This window comes from Protomyctophum parallelum (assembly GCF_964188405.1).
Source record: "Protomyctophum parallelum genome assembly, chromosome: 11".
In the NCBI taxonomy this organism is placed as follows: Eukaryota; Metazoa; Chordata; class Actinopteri; order Myctophiformes; family Myctophidae; genus Protomyctophum; species Protomyctophum parallelum.
Window position 1 is genome coordinate 6,288,616 of NC_139707.1, and position 20,556 is coordinate 6,309,171.

The following is a 20,556-nucleotide window of genomic DNA, read 5'->3' on the forward strand; positions in this document are numbered from 1 at the left end:
AGCCTAAAGAAACCCATGGATGGATTCCCACAAGATGGAAATTAAAAACATGTTAAAGATGGATCCGTGTGGGGTGGAAAAAAAAATCACAGCACATCTTTAAGAAGGCGCACCATCAGCATTTGAGACACTTGACACAAACCATTTGAGACACAAATGTGCAAAGGGTCCAACCCATACAGCACCTTCTATGTCGTACATTCATTTCTGCTGCGGTATATTATTTTACAGGACACCCTAGTCCCTACCATGCATAGAATACTGAAAACCGAGAGAGCACTAATTGGAGAAAGTTTGAGACACGGCAGACAGCAGATGGAGTGATGTTCCTCGGTCGTTTATTTTAGATCAGAGACAAAGCACAACCGCAGAGCCTCATGCCAGCCAGCAAAGTGGCCGACGTGCTCCCACACAATCATGGCTAACCGCCCAACCGACAAAGTGTTCTACATTCTGGTTAGCTTTTTAAGCAGTTTACATACAGTATGGGTGTGGATAGAAAATGCATACAGTTGAAAGATAAATCCTTTTCATCCTACAGTCTGTTTCAACAAACTCCTTTAGTACAGATAAGATGGTATGATACAGGAACAAACAGAACAAAAGGCACAGTTTAACCCATTCTGAACGGGAACCCATTTTGGTGTTAGCATCATGTTATGCTTTAGCTATTGAAAAATAGCAGATCTACAACCTCATATCGCGCCACCGAGTGGCGCGATACGAGCTTGTAGGTCTGCTATTTTTTAAAAATCAAAGACACTTTTAGAATCTGATCTCAGGTCAGAATGGGTTAATAATGAAACTGTCAGGATGTAATAGACATTTTTAGAATCTGATCTCAGGTCAGAATGGTATAAACAAGCCATCACCCTAGGGGTCCCGGCTGAGAGGCTCTCAGGCCGACAACACCCCCAGGTGACAAGAGGATGAGCTGAGCATCCGACTAAATAATGGCCAAGAATAAATAAACATGTAGAATTATGAGTTCTAAATATTCCTCACTGCAAACACTATAGCGTCCCTATTCTGGGGTGAATGTTTCAGCCAGAATAGGTATTCCTAGGACGTTTTGGACGTTTGGAGTAGAGGGGAACAGACAGGCCTTATAAGCGTATAAGCACAAAGGGCCCACAGCCCTGTGCGGGACTATTTCAAATAGGTACAGTGGTTGCTGTCATCAAAACCGTATCCATAGACATAGGTCAATGTAAGGCAACACACAAACCCCCACTATAGTGTTTTTGGTCGTCCAACACTGTTGTTTTCTTAACCATTCAGTGGGAGGAGCCTCGGAAATAGTAGATCCAGTCGGGGGAGCAGCAGCGATCGTGCTGGCGGTGGCCACGTGCGTGGCCGTGGCGGTGTGCTGAACGCACGTGCGTGCGTTCATTCACTGGACGCGCAGACGCAAGAAAAGGGGATGTTCTTGATTGTGTTACGTGCGCGTGAATCTGCATGCACATGCACAGAGCCCTTTGATCTGGTGTAGTGCCCCGGCCCTGGGACGGGTTGATTGGTCCCTGCTGGGGACGAATAGGGGGGATTAAGTGGTTATAAAAGGGCGTAGTAAGTAGTGATTTTTGATAAACGTGGCGTACATGATGCTCTCAGTTGCAGCCTATTGTACAGTAAACCACACATTAGTTTCACACAGACGCCATCTGGCCAGCCCAACACTCTGCACGGCACTCACAAGGGTGACCGATGATATATAACTCTACTGTACACGACTCGTTGAACATCTGGACAGGGTTGGTTGCTTCTAGTATAAGTCATAAATCCTTGTATGTGTTTCGAGTCTGCGGCACCACAAGCACATTCTGTTCACACTGTTGATAGCGGAGGACATAAATAATGTCTCTTGCTCTCGCTCCCAGTAAGGCCGGTTGAGGCCGGTGGACATTAAAACGAGATAATGAGAAGACATAACCGGTGAAGAGAAATGAAGTGGAGTTTCATCAAGAAATCATTTTATATAATGGAAGGATTAGCCTGCTAACTGTGGAACAAGAGGTAGCGGAATTAGACAGATACAGTGTTCATCAAAGCGGGGCTCTTTTGACAGTGGGTTCTTGTGATATCAAACTTTCATCTAATTGCCTCCAATTTGAGTGTTTTAAATGATGTGTTTCAAATGAAAGTGGATTTGGCAGCAATCCTAGAGACACCAACGAGGTCATGCTTGCATGCACACGAGTGTGGATAACGAGAAACTTTAGAATGACTATTCAGAACTAGCCTAATAAGCTTTATAGATCATTAAATATAAACAAGGATTGCTTGCCAGTTAATTAACGTCAGTCACTGTCTCACTCATTAAGTTCGACCCTTCTTAGAACAACAACGGTATAGTAACTGCCATAGTACCATTTTTAGTAGTTATATTTGCATAATGTTGTGCCATTTTTGCATGATAAAGATAAAGATAAAGACGCCAGCAGGGAATAATCTGTTGTGCATAGAACTGAACAGATGCAAGCAGGGGTCATGGGAGGACATGGAGTAGCCTCACCAAGAGAGCAGCGGCATGATGTGCAACAAGGATGAATGACGTGAACTTTGGATTAAACTGACCACGTTGTTGATGTCGGTGGTCATCAATCAACACGAGTGAGTTGGCGCACATACCCGAATGCCCCAATTTTAAGCTACTGCACAGCTCCATGTGTACAGAATGCTAATTAAAACACAATCCAGTACACTACAATAGAAAGTAAACGCAGACCAGTGGCCAGCGTTTCTATTGTTTTTGTTTTTTAACTCTTTGGGGGTTATAGTGCTTAAAACGTAACCTGTCATCCCTTGGATTGGGTTAGAATGTAACCACTTTACACCTCGCCTCGGAACCCAGGCTTTTATTTTCGTTCGCATTCGGCGCATTCAAGAACAAAACAAAAATCGCATGGATGCACCTGGGACGTTTCCTCAGTGATGTAGCCGAAGGTCATCGGGGTTTCGGGTCTCGCAACATCATACCCCTCACTCGGGTGACCCAGCCGAGGTCATCAAGTCTCGACTTACGACCCCAGCAGCGACCCACGATCAGTCCCATTAGGGAAAGACCAGGGCCACACAGTGCGCCGCTCCCCAACTATTCTGCCGGGACTACATTTTGAATGTAATTTCATGAAGAAAATCGAAGAAAGTCCATACTGTAAATTAGGGGCTCTATTTTAGTCCATGCTGAACCCCTTATCCCTAAACTATACTTTGCCTTTTTTGCTATTTTGAAAAACATTTTTGAAAAGTTAAAATAGACGATTTAGATTGGCTATTTTATTGGCTATTTATTGGCTATTTTAACTATTCAAAAATGTTTTCCAAAATAGTAAAAATAAAAGGAAAAGTAGTTTAGGGATAAGGGGTTTGGCGTGGACGGAAATAGAGCCCCAATGTACAAGCTCAGAATGCGGTGCAAGGTGACACTTTCTGAGCTGCTACTTTGCCTATGTTGCCTTCTCATTGACGACCACCCAACAGTCCCACCACCATATATACTGTGTATATATATATCAGGGGTCCTCAACTAGAAATGATGAAGGTCCACAAATATTTTTTTGAATAAGACCGAGGTCCGGTCCCATGCGCGGCATCTATCGGAGAGCGGGGCTCTATGCCCGTTTAGTATGGTCAAGCCAAGCTTATACAAATCAGATCGCCTTCCACCCAACCAATAATGGGGTGCAGAGTGCAGGCCCGGAGTGGAACTCCAAATCAGGCCGGGAGTTATACGCCCTGGCAGGCCACACTGCACGCGTGCATAGCGCGCGCCAGAATTTTGGGGGCCCTTGGGGGACATTTTGGGGGCCTTTGCAGCAATTTCACATGAGAAATGTACCATCTGATGTTATTTATATTATTAACTTTTTTTTTTTTTTTTTTTGGGTGGTCCACAAAGAGGTGGTCCGCGGTCCGGTCGCGGACCACGGTCCGCCAGTTGAGTACCCCTGATATATATATATGTACCTTTATTGAGAAAGGATATCCCCTTGAGATGCATCATCTCGTTTTTGAGGGGGTCCACTCCAGCAACATACATCGTGTACAGTACAGTACAGTACAGTACAGTACAGTACAGTACAGTACAGTACAGTACAGTACAGTACAGTACAGTACTCAAGATAACGAGACCCATGTGTGGAGCAAGGAGGCATAGATAGCTCTCCTTCTCTGTTCCCAGTTGTAGACTTGAGAGGTGAGCTCCTCTAATTGAAACATGAAATGCCAACTAGCCTCCCAGGGCGATGTAAGCCCTTGGACTAAATGATGCTTTGATGCTATATATATATATATACATAAACACACACGCACACAGTATATAGTCAGGGAATTAACATCCATATTTTACTGTACTACTGAATGACTCACTACCGATTGAGCTCTGATCCGACGTCATGACGTCAGGAACCGTTGCCTATAACAACAGAGATCTGCGGTGACGTTAGGCTACATGTCCACATTGTGATGAAATGGAAAGCACATCTTCCAAAGAGCCAACCCGACCGACAGCACCGCAGGCAGCTGAACCACCTTGTTTGACGTCTCAATTTTACAGTATTCATTTTTGTACGTATGCTTTGAGATAACAAATACAAAAAAGCTTGCTACTCGAATTACACTTATACATTACATCCCCATCAGCACCACTGTGCCCTATATAATAATAATAGCCCACTTATTGGTCCTGTGGCTCACTACCGTCAAAGTCTCGACTAACAGTAAACGAGGGTTCCTCTCACGCCAGACGTGGTCAGTGTGTTTAGTTTTTCCCCTGGTCTGTTTACTTTCTGGCATATTATATCTCTTCATCTCATTATTTTTGCTAAAGTCAAGCCAAAGTCCAAACTCGCTGTCTCTGTTTTGTTTTGTTTCCCCCGCATTCTGTACATTGGCTTTCACTCATCCTTGTCATTCCTTTTGCAGGCCTTTTTTGTGTGTTTTCAGCCTGTCAAGTATCGTCATCTTATTATTGTGGAACTTGTCACCGCGGCTTGTTGTCTTGGTGGTGAACTCTGCATGCCATACGTTGACAGACACTCTGGTGAATTGCGCAGCCCTGCTCCACTGCTCTGCTGTTCCGTTGTGAATACTGTAATGCACGCCGACTCTCTCCCCCGAGCCGCTCGCGGCCTGATCAAATGCTTGAGCGCACTTGAAAATGTGTCCAAATATTAGGGAGTATATAGAGAGTACCGAAGGCACTGCGATTGAAGGCCTTATTTGTATGCAAGGAATTATTATTCCGCAAAATTAATCACATTCTACCATTGTCTCATAGATCAATTCCTTAATTTAATACTTTCAAGAATGCATTACTGTTTCATCTGACTTGTTTCTGATTGTATTTTTATTTGAAGATTACCCTATTGGCATCATACTTGTTTATTTGCATTGATTGTGTTATTTCTTGTAATTATTTGTATAGTTGTATTTGTATTTGTTCTTAATGAACCTCTAAGTATACTGATGTAGTGGGTTTGTGGTGGGTTTGATGTTGCGCCTTGAAGACCCCCTTGAAAACAAGTTGATGCAACTCAAGGCCGGGACTATCCTTTAGTGAAATTTAAAAATAAAACAAAAATAATTGAGGGGCTAGAGGTGCTCAAAAAGTTTAGAAACAAGCTGACAAGTGGGTATTTCGAGGCGTGGCCAAATCCGCCATTATTGTTTAGGGCTGAAGACCATTGGAATTGCAATACGGAACATACATTTTATGGGTTTTTTCTTCGTCCTACAGCAACACTATATGGTCAAGTGTTGTAGTGTCGGGAACTGCAAAAGCAGCAGCAACATAAGAGGGTGGTTTCACTTTTCTGACTGCATGTGAGCTGCCTATACGGTCTATGTCAATAAATGGTAAAAAAAGAAAAAAAGAAAAGGAAAGCAATACACATAGTAGGCCTACCGTACAGTACAATACAAATGCAAAGAGAAATCTGACTCGATTTCAGAGGCATGATTTCAATGGCTCTGCTTAGTCAATCCATTTTTTGTTTTACAGTTGGGAAATATCTATTTTTTAAATCAAGGTGATCCAAAGATATGTATTTTATTTTTCTGTTGATGCTCTGATAATTCTCGGAGGACGCCCACCCACTCCATGGGTTTGTTCTGTATTTCCTGTGGTTTAGTTTCCTCCAGGAGTGCTGTGTGTGTGTGTGTGTGTGGCTATACGCCCTCTTGGGAGCTCATTTCCCCATCTTCCATCCCTTCTTATCTCTCCGTTCGGCTCTCTCAATTATTTTCATATTCCTGTTCCTTTTGAAGACTCACACAGGGCCCTTGTTCTGGGACCAACTCTGCATGCATTCAAACATGAGGTTCCCCCCCCCCCCTCTCTCTCTCTCTCTCTCTCTCTCTCTAGACGTAGCTGAAGCAATACGCGATATATGTATTCCTCTCCTCTCAGTGTTGGAACATTATTGTTGCTGTTGCGCGGAAAACGTGTGTATGCAAGACCATTACTTTTCAGAAAATGGGGGAACGTAGTCATTACTTAGTCACAAGTTATTGTTAATTCATTGGTTAAAAATATACATAAAACCAAAATACAACACTTTCAACATGGCCTAACCACTTACAGCCTCACAGTGTGTCACATTATGACTTATTGTTGTGAGCTTCTTGCACATCAGTAATGTTCACAGAATGTTTGCCCCAAAATACGAACACTACACTCTAGGTGTCATGTGACTAAAGGCTTAGTTGCTCTGCCTAATAGCATTTTGGAATTCTTCTAATCTACACTATACAGTATGTACCTTCCATTTGTAGCATTTCCACGCTACAAATTCTCGCCCTCAGGGCGTCTTACTGGTGGTATAGTTTCACGTTACCAGACTAGTTGCCTCTCGCAATTTTCAAATGCTTCCGTCATACAGTCTGGCGCAACGGAAGCTCTATCACGAGTGAAATATAAAGTGGAAGTGAAGCCTCCTCCCCACTTCTGTTTCGTCTTTACAGTCGCGCAAATGTATCCTAATATAAATATATAAATATAAGAAAACCTCTAAGCATATAGGTTGATGTCAGTAAGTAAAACTCTCTGGTTCTACATCGTCAGGAAAGATAAGTCTTAAAGCCATACAACCTTCCACGTAATATGAGACGTTTTATTTTTTCCGTTTATCATGTAAAAACTCTTGACCTACACACTCTCGCAGAGTCCGATTTCTCCGCCTGTCTATATGTCTGCAGAAATCTAAATTAATCTAATATGCCCTGGAAGAGCAGAGAGAAAGGCTGCTAACAAACCTACACCCACTGCTTTGAAATTAAACCCTATCGCCGTCATCACCACCCTAAAGTCAGTTATACCTTTGTTTATGTATTTTTGTCGTGGCTTTCGCCTTTATTTTATATATTTTTTTATGGAGGGACAGACAGTAGGCTGACAGGAAATGGGGGAGAGAGATGGGGGGAAGACATGCAGTAAATGCCGTCGGGATCGGGAGTCGAGCCCACGGCACACTGCCAGACTGGATTACCAGCCAAGGTGCCTGGACCACTGAGCCATGGCCCAGGCCTAAAGTCAGTTATCCTTAAATCTGAAAAAAATGTTTCCAGACAGTTTTAGGACATTCATCGACTAGCTTTTCACCAGACGCATCAGTGCGTGGAGATCTCTGATTGCCTGGCTATGTGAGAATACTGAGCAATATAAAACAGTGGTTTTCAACCCTTCCCATTCATTCGGCATTTGAGCCACGGACCACGGTTTGATGAGATTTAGCCTCTCAGACCCAAAACGAACAAGATTATGTTCACAATTCCATGCTGTGTTGATGTGGTACATTTGGAGAGATAGCAGGTAAACATTGACCAAAATGAAATTATTCTACATTCTCTAATTGTATAGACTTCTTGAAAATGAAGTGATGCATATATCAATAATTTAACTCTTGAGAGTGTAAAATAAAACCAAATGGACCCTGTTACAGTGTTACACTCTCAAGAGTTAAAGATCTATAATGGTCCATTTGGTTACCAACTCTCCAACTCGCCATCATTCAGCTGGGGACCACCTGGAACCTTCTCAAGGACCACTGGTGGTCACCGGACCACCTGGAACCTTCTCAAGGACCACTGGTGGTCACCGGACTACTGGTGGTCACCGGACTACTGGTTGAAAACCACTGATATACAGTAGAGGGTATGCGTGTGACATCATCATCATACCCGGAAGTAATGCGGAAACACCTACTGTACTGAGTGGCAAAAAAACGGCTTTCTGGCATTGACAGGCAGCCCATACATCCAGACAGAAAGGTCCCATCTGATTGCTTTAACCCATTCTGACCTGAGATCAGATTCATACGAGGTTTCCGCCGGACACACACTGGTCTGATGAACCCATTCTGACCTGAGATCAGATTCTAAAAATGTCAGTCGCTCTTCGATTTTTCAAAAATAGCAGACCTACAAGCTCGTATCGCGCCACTCGGTGGCGCGATATGAGCTTGTAGATCTGCTATTTTTCAATAGATAAAGCATAACATGATGCTAACACCAAAATGGGTGCCCGGTCAGAATCGGTTAAACAACGTTAAACTCACTTTGCCACTCGATTTCCCATTGATTTCATGCATGTTTTATACCCTCTATAAAAGGATGAGAAGTCCTCTCCACAGCGTTTCGTTTATTGTGAAAACACTGCCATTACAGGTTCACCACGCAATGGCCATTGTTGGCCTTCATCAGGTGACATTATTAGTGACCTGCCTTATATGGTAATGGCTTTACAACAAGTGACCACAGAAACAATCACTTTTGTCGTAACTAAACCCTTTGTCTTTAATAAAAATGATACAGAAATAAGGACATGCCTGGTTTTCTCCATTCATTTATGCTGCAAGGTCAAAAGGGCTCCTATAGAACACTCAATAGGCCACCAGGAACACCAGTTTTTAAATTGTCCTTATTTATTTAAAAAAACTTCTTCTCTAAGGGCGCAAAGGGTACATGCAGTGATTAAGCTGAGGAACAACTCTAATCAAGGTGCCTTAGAGGCACATGCAAGGACGAACGATCCATTCATGAATACATAATGACAGTCTGGTTAGAAATCAATACCACTGAGCAAACCTTCCATGACAAGATTGTTCTGCTTTTGTTACCATCTGGTGCCGGAGCAACACCTCAGCAAAAGTTAGCAAGAAGGACGACAGCAGGAGGAGATCAAAAGTTACTCGGCCACTCAATATAATTAATTGCATTTTTATAGAGCTTTTCCCAAGTGCTCAAAGCGCTTTACAATGGTTCATTCATTCATACATTGGGAGGTGAAGCGGCGAACAGTCGACGCCAGCGTCCTCACTTCCCACATTCACACACCAATGGTGGCAAGCTCACACCAACCGACTCATTGGAGGCAATATAGGGTTCAGTGTCTTGCCCAAGGACACTTTGACATGTAGACAGGAGGAGCCGGGATTCAAACCGCCGACCCAGGGATCATTGGACGACCTGCTCTACCTCCTGAGCCACAGCCGCCCTACGAATATAGCTCTGGTCCATACAGTGTAGCTCTAATGCCGTTGCATTTAGAGCTATGGTACTCTCGACTTCCTGCGCTCGTATGAAATGCAGACCAGCCTCTCGACTGTAGCGGGGGGAAAAAATAGAACGTTTTTGCTACTCACCAATACAAAGACGGCTTGTGTGATTACAAAGCCTACTTTCCGCAGTGGACGCACTCTGAGCCCCCCACCACATGTACAAATGCACATTCTGGCAAGAAAATTATTTATTTCCACTGGAAGAAAAATACTTTGTTACTCCACTGTGCCCCCTACCTTAGAGCTGACCAGAGCTATACCTTGACTCTTTTTGTAGATGTCATACGTTTAAAGAACTGCAGAGTCAACTGTCTATCCTCATTTATCCTTTTCCCCTTCATTTGAGATCAACGTGTGTGCTACGATGCAGAGAAGACCTATTGTAACTGGTGACAGCTGCTGAGGAGTTAAGTGATGTTGACGTGCCACTGTAGCGGCAGTGATGTGCCGCGGGGCATTTCATTAAAAGCTGAATCATGGGTGCCGCATGGTTTGAAGTTGTGTCAGACCTGCGTCTCTGCGGGGCAACGCGGCACCGTGCCACTTTTACACCAAAACGGTTCGGTTTCACTGAAAGAAGAAAGAAACCAAAGAGCTGCAATAAATTGAATCGTTTTCCATTTTGTTGTCTTTCTGGGCAGGACATGTGTGCCTCTTTTTGATACAGAGACAGTCATGCCTGACTGCTTGCAGGGGGAACAAACTGTTACTGAGACGGGTGGTGCATGATTTGATGCTCTGGTAGCCTTTGTTGGAAGGGAGTAGTTGGAACAGGGTATGGGCGGGATGGCTGGTGTCTTTAATGCTGTTATGTGCAACTATAGTGGCCCTCTGGAGTGAGCGTGGAACTATAGTGGCTCTCTTCATCATCAGACTGTGGAACCATTGGCGAACTTGTCTGTATGTTCGAAACTGAATATGGTGGAACTCTTTTTATTGTATATTTCTTTCTATATTATTATTCTTTGTATCTATTGTGTTGCTGTTCTGTACTGTGATATGGATTCCCCTGAGTCTGCAATAAAGAATCAATCAATCAATCAATCATCAAAGTTTCCCACCCCTGGTCTACTACTGTACAGTATTGTTTATGTAGCCTATACTGCAGACAATGAAAGTATTGATAACAACATGGCGCTTCAAAGCTCAATGTTGAACAGAGGAGAAATTGTCAATTGAATTGGACAGAGCTAAATTAGGTTACCAGATACAGTATAGGGATTTACCTACGTATGTACGGTATGTAATCATCGATCCATACTGTACGTTGAGAGTGAATAGCCTATATTAAAAACAATGAGGGACGAGAATAGAAACACCCGGGGGATGGAGAGGGGAATAATGAAAGCCGCAGGCCTTTTAATATGAGATAAGTTGCACACAGAGAGAGAGAGAGAGAGAGAGAGAGAGAGAGAGAGAGAGAGAGAGAGAGAATTGGAATAGGAAGGGCTGGATAAGAAAGGAACAAAGGATGATGAGAGAGCGCCATTAAACCATCAAGTGTCTGTCTGTCTCTGTAACCAGGGCAACAATTACAGTGGTGAGTCAGTGATCTCCCTCCTGGTAGAAGGACTGATAAGGCTCCTCTCTCAGTTTAGTTCAGCTTCCGATTATAGCCTGGCCTAGCCAGCGTGCTTTCTGGTCTAGAGGGGCAGGCACGCGCCATGGAGCAACTGCTGGAGAATAATATTGGTTCACTGATCTGAGCTCCCACCCCTGCCCCCCACTCTGCCCCGCCACTCCCTGGTAGAAATCAGTGGAGGAAAGCGACGCCCTTTCTGCACTGTAGTTCACTCCCACTCCGACTCACCTAGACCAGGAAATGTAAGGAAAATAAAGCCTGGGTACCGAGGCTAGCTCCCAATCAATGGGTATGGAAGCATAACGGGGGAGCGATAAAACGTGCCTATAGTTCATTTTCAATGAGACCTGCGTTTTTTTGCTCGGAGAAGTCGTGGTGCGACAACGCAAGTGTATTTACGTGAGCGTGGTCCCGTGAATTTGTTGTGTGTGTGTGCTCGTTAAGTGCACACGTCGGCGACTCACCAGACCTGGATCCTGTTTAGCTTTTTATTTACGCTTGCGTTGTTTCAACAACTCTTCAACAGACCTGGAGCAGACCTGTGTTTTTTTTTAGTTTTTTTTAACATATGTTTATCGATTTTTCTTTACAACATAGTAATTTCAAAGCAATTATTGACATATATTCCCCCCCCCCCATCCCCATGGCAGCACAAATACAGAAACATCAGGAAATGTCCATAAATACAGAACAAATTAAAAATAATGAGGAGACCTGTGTTGATCCAACAACGCCTGCGTTCCTCGCTTCATGTTTGCAAGGCCCTTAAAGCTGCCAAAATTCAAATGAAATGGCAAATACGAAAAGTCAATTAAAATAAGATAAATGCTTTTACATTTTCAGGTCATTATTTCTTATAAATATTATATAATAACATTAAATAATATTTATATAATATTGCAAATAACATTGCATTTTCATTTTCAAAATGGCGTGTGTACGATTTGAAAATGAAAATGTGATTTGCTTTTTTATTTGGTCAAAGAATGAGCACGCCTGGAGATGAAATGTAAAGGCTATTGCAATATATACTCACTTAAATGCGACCATTATCTGAAGGTTAAAAAGCATTTATCTTATTTCATTTCAATTTTCAAAATTGCATTTTAATATTGTCCACTCACTTTACACTGGTGTGATTTCTGTACAATTTTGAGGCACTTTTACTGCACTGGAGTGTTTCCAATTCCCAGTACTTTTACTTTTACTCCACTATTATCTCAGGGGCAAATATTGTACTTTTACTCCACTACATTTATTTGAAAACTTGAGTTACTAGTTACTTTGATTATTATTACAAAACATACATTAGACACTACAGCCCTATATACATTATGGCCATTTCAAAACAGCCGATCTATAAGCTCACAATGCATCGCAAAATATGTTATACATTTGAAAACTTGAAATGGGACATTCTGCATAGTGAGTAGTTGACTTTTGGTAAATGTTGATGCCAATACTTTTGTACTTGAATAAAATATATAAATTATATATGTAGCCTACTCAAGTAGAATTCCGGACTATTACTTGTAACCGAGTAGTTCTATTGATACTTTTTCTACCACTGTATGCAACCTGCCTTTTCCTCCCAAATACTTTCACCAGTGAGTGACGTCAGTGGGTTAGGGAGCGCTTGTTGCGTTCGTTTGGACAGCACGCAAGTAGCGGGGGACGAGGATTTACCTTTCCGTGCCTATCAGGTTGCAATGAAGTCGGCAACCTATGAATTTAGGCAGATTTAGGCCATAATTATTTGCGGAGATAATTCTATGATCACAGATTGGATATCACAACAATCCTGTTATTTGGTTTTGAACCATCCGAGATCCATATCTAATCCACTCGGATAGCCAGACTGAGTGTAACACTCTCAGGGTTAGAGTAGGATTTTCCAGCGACCATGCAGTGTAGATAGATCGGTGTCCCAGGCCAGAGATAAATATTTTTAATCAAAACGGCCAGCCGTGATCTAATGGGGGTCCTTGACATTTAAAAGGTTGAGAATCACTGTAGATAATCCTTCCTGTGCCCTCCGACACCGTCTCCCTCTCGGCTTTCTTTGTATTGTATCGGATGATGAATTGCGATATTAAATGATTATACTGTAGCTCGGTTTTACGGGAACTGTGTCACGGACAGTGTCACAGGGGGTGTATTACTTTCCTTCGGGTGAAAAGGCTTCAGAGCCAATTTAGAGCTCTAATTATGAGAAATTGTTGTGCAAGAAAGGGTGACTGTTTCATAGATATGTACCCTAAGGGGCATGAGTGCACGTTGACAAATTTACAATTACAATTTAGGCATTTAGCAGACGCTCTTAATCCAGAGCGACTTACATTTAAGCAAGAACAAAAGCATGGGAATACATCACATAAAAGCATTTATCATGAAACACTATACATATAAACTATACATATTTACTACTATGCTATACATATGTACTATGGCGTGCTATGACTATATACAATACAATTATAGTGCTGTCTACATAACATGCTATAAGTCTGTATCAAATGCTATCTAAGCCAACAGAAATGCTATCTAAGGGGTTAGGGTAAGTGCTATGGGTCATGATGGAGTCTGAAAAGGTGGGTTTTCAGGCTACGGCGGAAGATTGGGAGTGATGTCACAACGCGTTCTACTGAGCCAATCAGCCAACACAGGGAAGCTGGGAGAACATTCATTAAAAACGACTCCATCTTAGCCCGTAGCACTTGCCGTAGCACTTGCCCCAAAGGCTCAATTTATGTGACTTAGATAACATTCTCACTCTATAGTGTATACACATAGTTTCATTATATTATTAGACATATTCCACTGTTAGGTTCTTAGCCTACATATGATCAGTGAAAAACGGTAGCCGACAATTTTTAAGATATTCTTTGTGGCTTTCGTCTTTTTTATTTTATTTTTTTATAGAGGGATAGGTATACAGTATAGGCTGACAGGAAATGGGGTGACAGAGAGATGGGGGGTGACACGCAGTTAAGGCCATCGGGATCGGGAGTCGAACCCGTGGCACATTGCCAGACTGGATTACCAGCAAAGGTGCCCAGCCCCAGACGACGAATATTTTGCATCGACGACGGAATCAACACTGGTGGTCGGTGGTGACTAGAGTGCACTCATGCTTGTTGCTGCCTGTGACGCTGGTGAAGTAAATTTTACTCCCACTACACTAACTAAACTACTAGAGACAAAAGGCTGAATGAGTTTCTCTATACTAAATAGCAAACTGCAGGAAAAGTACCAGGCAATGGCATCAAACGATCGGATGAAAAAACACGCAGGCAGAGATGAGCTGAAGTGTAGAGTTGACCATTTATTCAATCAGAAAACAGAGTCCAGAGTGACGGAATAGCATCAGCTCCCCCGTGGCCTGTGTGCCACGGGAGCACACGGACAGACTAACCACCTGCGATGGTCGGCCTGCTAAAAGACCTCCTTAACATTGTATTTTACAGACATTATATGCAGTTTAACATCAAACAGTTGTTTCTGGGAGGGATTTTAAACTTTTACATATCAACAGTGGGCAGTGGCATAGAAATGCATACAGAGTGACGTCTGAGATTTAATCAATTGGCCTCTTGGTTGAAACAATAGCATGCTAACTTCCTTAGGTGTGACCCAGGATCTGGACTTAAACAAAAGGCATGTGAACAGGCCAACGACACCTTGACTTTAAATATCAAAGACAGGCCTCTGAGACGAACTGCCTTGAGAAACATGAGATATGCAAAGAACGATGGTTCCCAGATACGACACTGGCTTTAAAGACCCATGGCTCAGCCACGTGTTCAGCCACTGTGAGTCATCCCCTATTAGCACAGTGTGGTCACCTCATAATGAGCTTTTTTACGAGGCTGCCATCAGTAAACAAGTCTATAAATACCACTGACCGTGTCCCTGCTATACTGTTTTTCAACTGTCTGCCATCAACACATGCCTTTTAAAAAGGAGAGAGAGAGAGAGAGAGAGAGAGAGAGGAAAACCCCAATGAACTGTTAAAGGTGTAGTGAAATGAAAAAGACGTTTTTCACACTTTTAGACCATATCCGTGGTCATCATATGGGCATACCTAACAATGGATGCCAAAAAAAATTGAAAATTCTCATTTCTGTGTGTTTTTATATCAAAGGTCCATAAAAACGATTGTATTATTTATTTATTAAAACGAAAACGTGCTGCGTGATGACGTGTAGAGATACACATCGATAAAAGCCAATAACAATGAAGCTCACCCGTTCCATCCAGCACAGCTGCTATTGATTACAGAAATCCTCAGTTTTTATTCCCATTCAATATAACATCCAGACAGTGTATTACTCGGTTTCAACTTAATCATCACGCTAAAATATGTATCCGAAAACATTATAGGGTAGAAATAAGCCACATAACAGTAAACTGGTGTAGCTGGCCGACAATCTGATTGGTAAACAAACAGACACCATGCGTGTTGCGTATAGCATAGCCACCGTCCCTAGCTACCGTCCCATCGCCTGAAGGGATGCGACGCTCTGATTGGTTCAGAAACTTCAGACCGGTGTTTCATGTGGAAACACCATTTTCATGTTGTTCACCATTTCCGTTTCACTGCGCCTTTAAAATGTGTCATAGCCTATAGCCTAGCTATTATTTGTGTTTTGCATTTTGAAGCATTTTGAGAGGTTAAGCAATGTATTCTTCAAGCAAGTTTTTTTTATTCCATTTTTTTTTTACATTATTTTCATTAGAATCATAGCTGGCCTGGACTGGTAGCCTATATATTTTAGCAGACTTACTGAAATGCACAGATATATGAGCCACGAGACAGTGGGATTTCTGGGTTAATGCCAGGAGGGACAAAGTTAACAGCCCCGTCCCTCACAACAGTTTTGTGAGGGACGGGGGTGTTATGTTCATCAGGGGTGTTAAAATGTCGTTTATTTTTTACCAATCTGTTTTGACCCATCTAGCTTAAAGTAGCTTAAAGGAACCCTTTCCAATTTGAACATTTACATTCATTAGACCACAAAGTGGTGTCTAATAACTTGTCAGTGCATTTTAACTGCATGTGGCCGCAGACTGTGGAACAATAACATGAGGGGGGAGTGAAGCGTATACGTTTTATTCTCATGTTGTGAGCTGCAGCTATTTTCAGCTATATTCAACCAATCAAAAACAAAATTGCATGGATGGACCTGGGACGTATCCTCAGTGATGTATCCCAAGGTCATCGGGGTTATGGGTCTGGCAACATCATACCCCTCACTCAGGTGACCCAGTCGGGGTGATCAAGTCCCGACTTACATCCCAGTAGCTACCCATTAGGGAAAGACCAAGGCCACACAATCCATTGCTCCGGAACTACTATGCCAGGACTGAGAGAACCAGATTCTGGCGCGTGGAAGGACTAGGCTCTGTCGGTTGACTCCTGTCCGGGCCCCTCCTACGTCTCACCAGGCCCAGGACCTGTGCGTTGCACCAGACTCCCAGCACCAGGCACTTCATTCAGAAGTGGTGGATTATAATGGCCCTCCTAAAGGCCTCACCGAGGGTTTTTTGGGCTTCCTCCTCATGAGCCAGCCATCTGCTATTTACAGATATAAACTGTATAGTCTATGCTCGACTCAGTTCCTATTCTGCAACTCTCTGGTATAAAGGATTCTCTGACTGGTATTGTTTCCATACTGCGAAATACCAGTCAGAGTTCCATAGTCATATAGAGCTGGGCTACGGTAGTTCTCCCCTCTGGAAAACTATTTTCCGAGATTGTTCTCCCTCAGGTGAGGGTCGATGGCGTGCCATATCCGGTTCAGTATCTTTTGGTATCATACAATGCCATGATGCAATGCAATCATACAACGCCACCATACAATGCCATCATGCAATGCCATCATACAACGTCATCATACAGCGATAATGTAATGATATTAGTCACTTCCTCATGCAGGCCTTCCCACATGCAGCCACACTTTCTGATGTGCGTGGTAAAGCCATCACACGCTTACTTATAGCACTCGGTAAAAGAAACTGGCCAACCCTGAACCATCACTTTACAAACACGCCATCTGAACTGAGTTACGGAACTTTGAGTTGGGAAAAAGTTTATGCTTTAGTAGTAGGGGTTTTGTCCACTCAGCCATTGCAGCATTATTATAAAATAAAAATGCTGCAGCAATAGTTTACAATGCCTCGCTGTTCTGTTGTTTGTGTACTCTGGGGATTCTAGGTGCATTATTACTATGTCTTTATGTTGTGTTGTATATATTGTTGTTATGCGTTTGTTGTTGAACAGACTGTGAAACTGTATATATGCTGCTCTGGGACAATAAAGGCGGATACAAGCAGCGAATTGCTAGCCCCGAAACCTGAAACACTGAAACACAGTACAACCCAAGGGGGCAGAGCTCAACCGTATTGAAAATGTCACCTTGGTTTGAAAATGTAATCTGGTCTGATTATCCCGAAGTCTGTGCACGTTGAGAAGACAACAGAGGAAATGCCCAAAGCCCGAGGGAAGGGTTAGTTGGGATCAAGTCTCAGTCTCTCAGTCTCTCTCTCAGTCTCTCTCTCTCTCTCAGTCTCTCACTCTCTCCCTCTCTCCCTCCCTCTCTCCCTCCCTCTCTCCCCCTCTCCCTCTCTCTCCCTCCCTCTCTCCCTCTCTCCCTCCCTCCCATTATTTTCAGAAATAATGTAGTCTAGTTATGACTCCACAGCCAGCCGGCAGCATCCTGTGCCGGCTGGCTGTGGATTCATAACTAGACAAAGCAATTTCACGGGTACTAATAACTAAAAAAAGAGCGTCTTTGAGTCCAAACAGCAGGTTCCATAGACTATAGAGTACCAAACTGTCCTGATGTCTTTCTGGGTGACCGTCTAGGTCACTGTTATGGCAGTATTGGACTGTCAAATATTGATCTATCATTTCATGATTGAACTAGAAAAGTCACAATTTAGAAGAAGTGTGGTTGCCGCAAATGCTTACATAGGCCCCTCCCACTAACTGTGCTAGTCAATTACAATGTCAAGTCACCCCTGTGTTCATGTGGAAGTAATTCGGAGGGGATTTAACATTTTTCTGCACTTTTTGCATTTGCGCCACCCCCTATGGATGAAAATGGAATTGCTTTTAGCTCTTGGTTGATTAAACCATCCGCGACATCCGATTCAAATTTGGGGTGGATTGGACGTTTGGTTCATGATTTGTGGCATTTTTTTGTAGAAAAAGTCCCCTCCCACTAACTTCGGAAGCCGATTTGATACTCTTCTAAAATAAACTCGGACTTATGGATTCACCTTCAGATTGCATTTATAACTGTCACAAAGAGAGAAATTGGGCCTCTTCCTTACTTCCTTCATGAGGTGTTACCTCATGGTTCCCATCCAACTGCTCTATACCGGCCACTCTACCCCTGATGTCTTGGTACAGTGGGCAGACAGTTAGGAAATGTAGCTCAGTAAGTTTCCACTTCATTCCGTGTGCAGTGCAATGGGTGTCTTCTCTGGGGAGACAGGTTTGCCTATATGACAGCCTCTCTCTCTCTCTCTCCCCCACCCCTCCTCATCCAGGCTACGGCTGGCCGTTGCCCCCTGAGCTGTGTCCCATCTGGATCTACCTGGACGTGCTGTTCTCCACGGCGTCCATCATGCACCTGTGCGCCATCTCCCTGGACCGCTACGTGGCCATCAGGAGCCCGCTGCACCACAGCCGCTTCAACTCGCACACCAAGGCACGAGTCAAGATCATGGCCGTCTGGACCATATCCGTGGGTGAGGGCACAAGCATGTGTGTGTGTTTGTGTGTGTGTGTGTGTGTGTGTGTGTGTGTGTGTGTGTGTGTGTGTGTGTGTGTGTGTGTGTGTGTGTGTGTGTGTGTGGCCATGCGCATGTGTCGGTGTTGAGTTCGTCAACTAACACTGTGATGAAAAATGTTCGACTAGTGGAGAAGATAACTAAAAGACAAGTCATTTTCTTCATGGTTTGTGTTCTGGTGTTCTCTGAAAATAGCAGATCTAAAACTGCACAACGTGCCATGCTGGGACGCGTTGTGGGCTTGTAGATCGGCTATTTTCAGCATGCGACGCCATCAAGACCCACCAAAATATAGATTTTTCTGACTAAATTTAGTATAATCTTATGATATTCAGTCGACTAAAACTACACTAATTGCAACATAAACATGTGCACAGGGCATATAATGACAATATAAATATACAAAGAAATTACTTTCAGTGATCTATTCTAAAGAAACAGATAAATCAACAAATACTTAAATAAATAAAATAAAGTAAAGTAGAGGCCATAGAATATCATGTGTGTGTCCGTGTGTCCGTGTCCATGTGTGTGTCCGTGTGTGTGTGTGTGTGTGTGTGTGTGTGTGTGTGTGTGTGTGTGTGTGTGTGTGTGTGTGTGTGTGTGTGTGTACAGTATGTCACTACTCACTAGTGTGTGCGCGCGCGAGTGTGTACACTACAGTACCATGAGTGCACAGCTTGTATGATGTATATGCAAATCGTATTCCACTCAGAGAAGACAATTGCGGCCCACTAACCAGCATTAATAAGAGAAGAGAGAGAGAGAGAGAGAGAGAGAGAGAGAGAGAGAGCTAGCTATTCATGTCGGCTCTCATAAGCTGCAGTTTGTTTAAGAATCAAGTGACATTTGTGACTTCAAATTATTCTCATGTAGGCGAGGGAACAATCAGCCTCTGATTGTTCTCCAAGACATCCTGGCACGGAGACCCAAAAAGCAATCTGTCACTGCCACTTCATACGGTTTCTGTTTCCGGGAAAAGTACAATACCCACGTGTACGTTGCAAATGTTAAATCATGTAGAACAATGGAGTCATAATTATGACTTCTGTTGGCAACATGAACCATACTAGTTAATTGGACAAAATGCATTGTTGGTTTGGGACTTTTTTATGTTAGCTATGTTGACATAAGTTCACAACACATCGACGTGTTGTAGATAGGCTATTTGCAATAGTTTGGGTCCCAGGGAGACATCAAACTTCTCAACCTTTTTCATGTCAAGGACCCCTTAAGCATTACAGAAAAATGAACTGTAAAAATACAGTAGGCCTATACAGGTTTTGGGTTTAATTTGAATTGCTGTCAGTAAGTTACTGTAATTACCTGCTGATTGCAAAGCAAACAGCAGGTCTATGAATAGGTCTGAAACTTGCAACACCACAAATTACAAGAGAACGACACCTAGTCGACATTTTGGGTTGCCTAGTCCGCAGATTTCCCGCCACGCTTCGCTAGTTCATCACCTCACAGTTGCTTGGCTGGTTTTGGGAGGCTGGTTAGCTTATTTTACACGACTTACACGACAAAGTTGACTACACTGGCAACCATACTGCCGACTACTTCTGATTGCTGATTGGATGCCTTGTCTCCAGCAACAACCTATGGGAATAT

The 20,556-nt window shown here is 43.1% G+C and overlaps 1 protein-coding gene across 1 annotated transcript in view; it reads left to right on the plus strand.

Moving 5' to 3' along the window:
- The window catches only part of LOC310866480 (5-hydroxytryptamine receptor 2A-like), a gene marked incomplete at its 3' end in the record, with an annotated part of 55,279 nt that overhangs the window by 22,276 nt on the left and 12,447 nt on the right, over positions 1–20,556 (plus strand). The window contains exon 3 of the mRNA XM_083776101.1: positions 18,700–18,900. Within this exon, the coding sequence (XP_083632227.1) occupies positions 18,700–18,900 (201 nt within the window). The remainder of the gene's footprint in view (positions 1–18,699; positions 18,901–20,556) is intronic.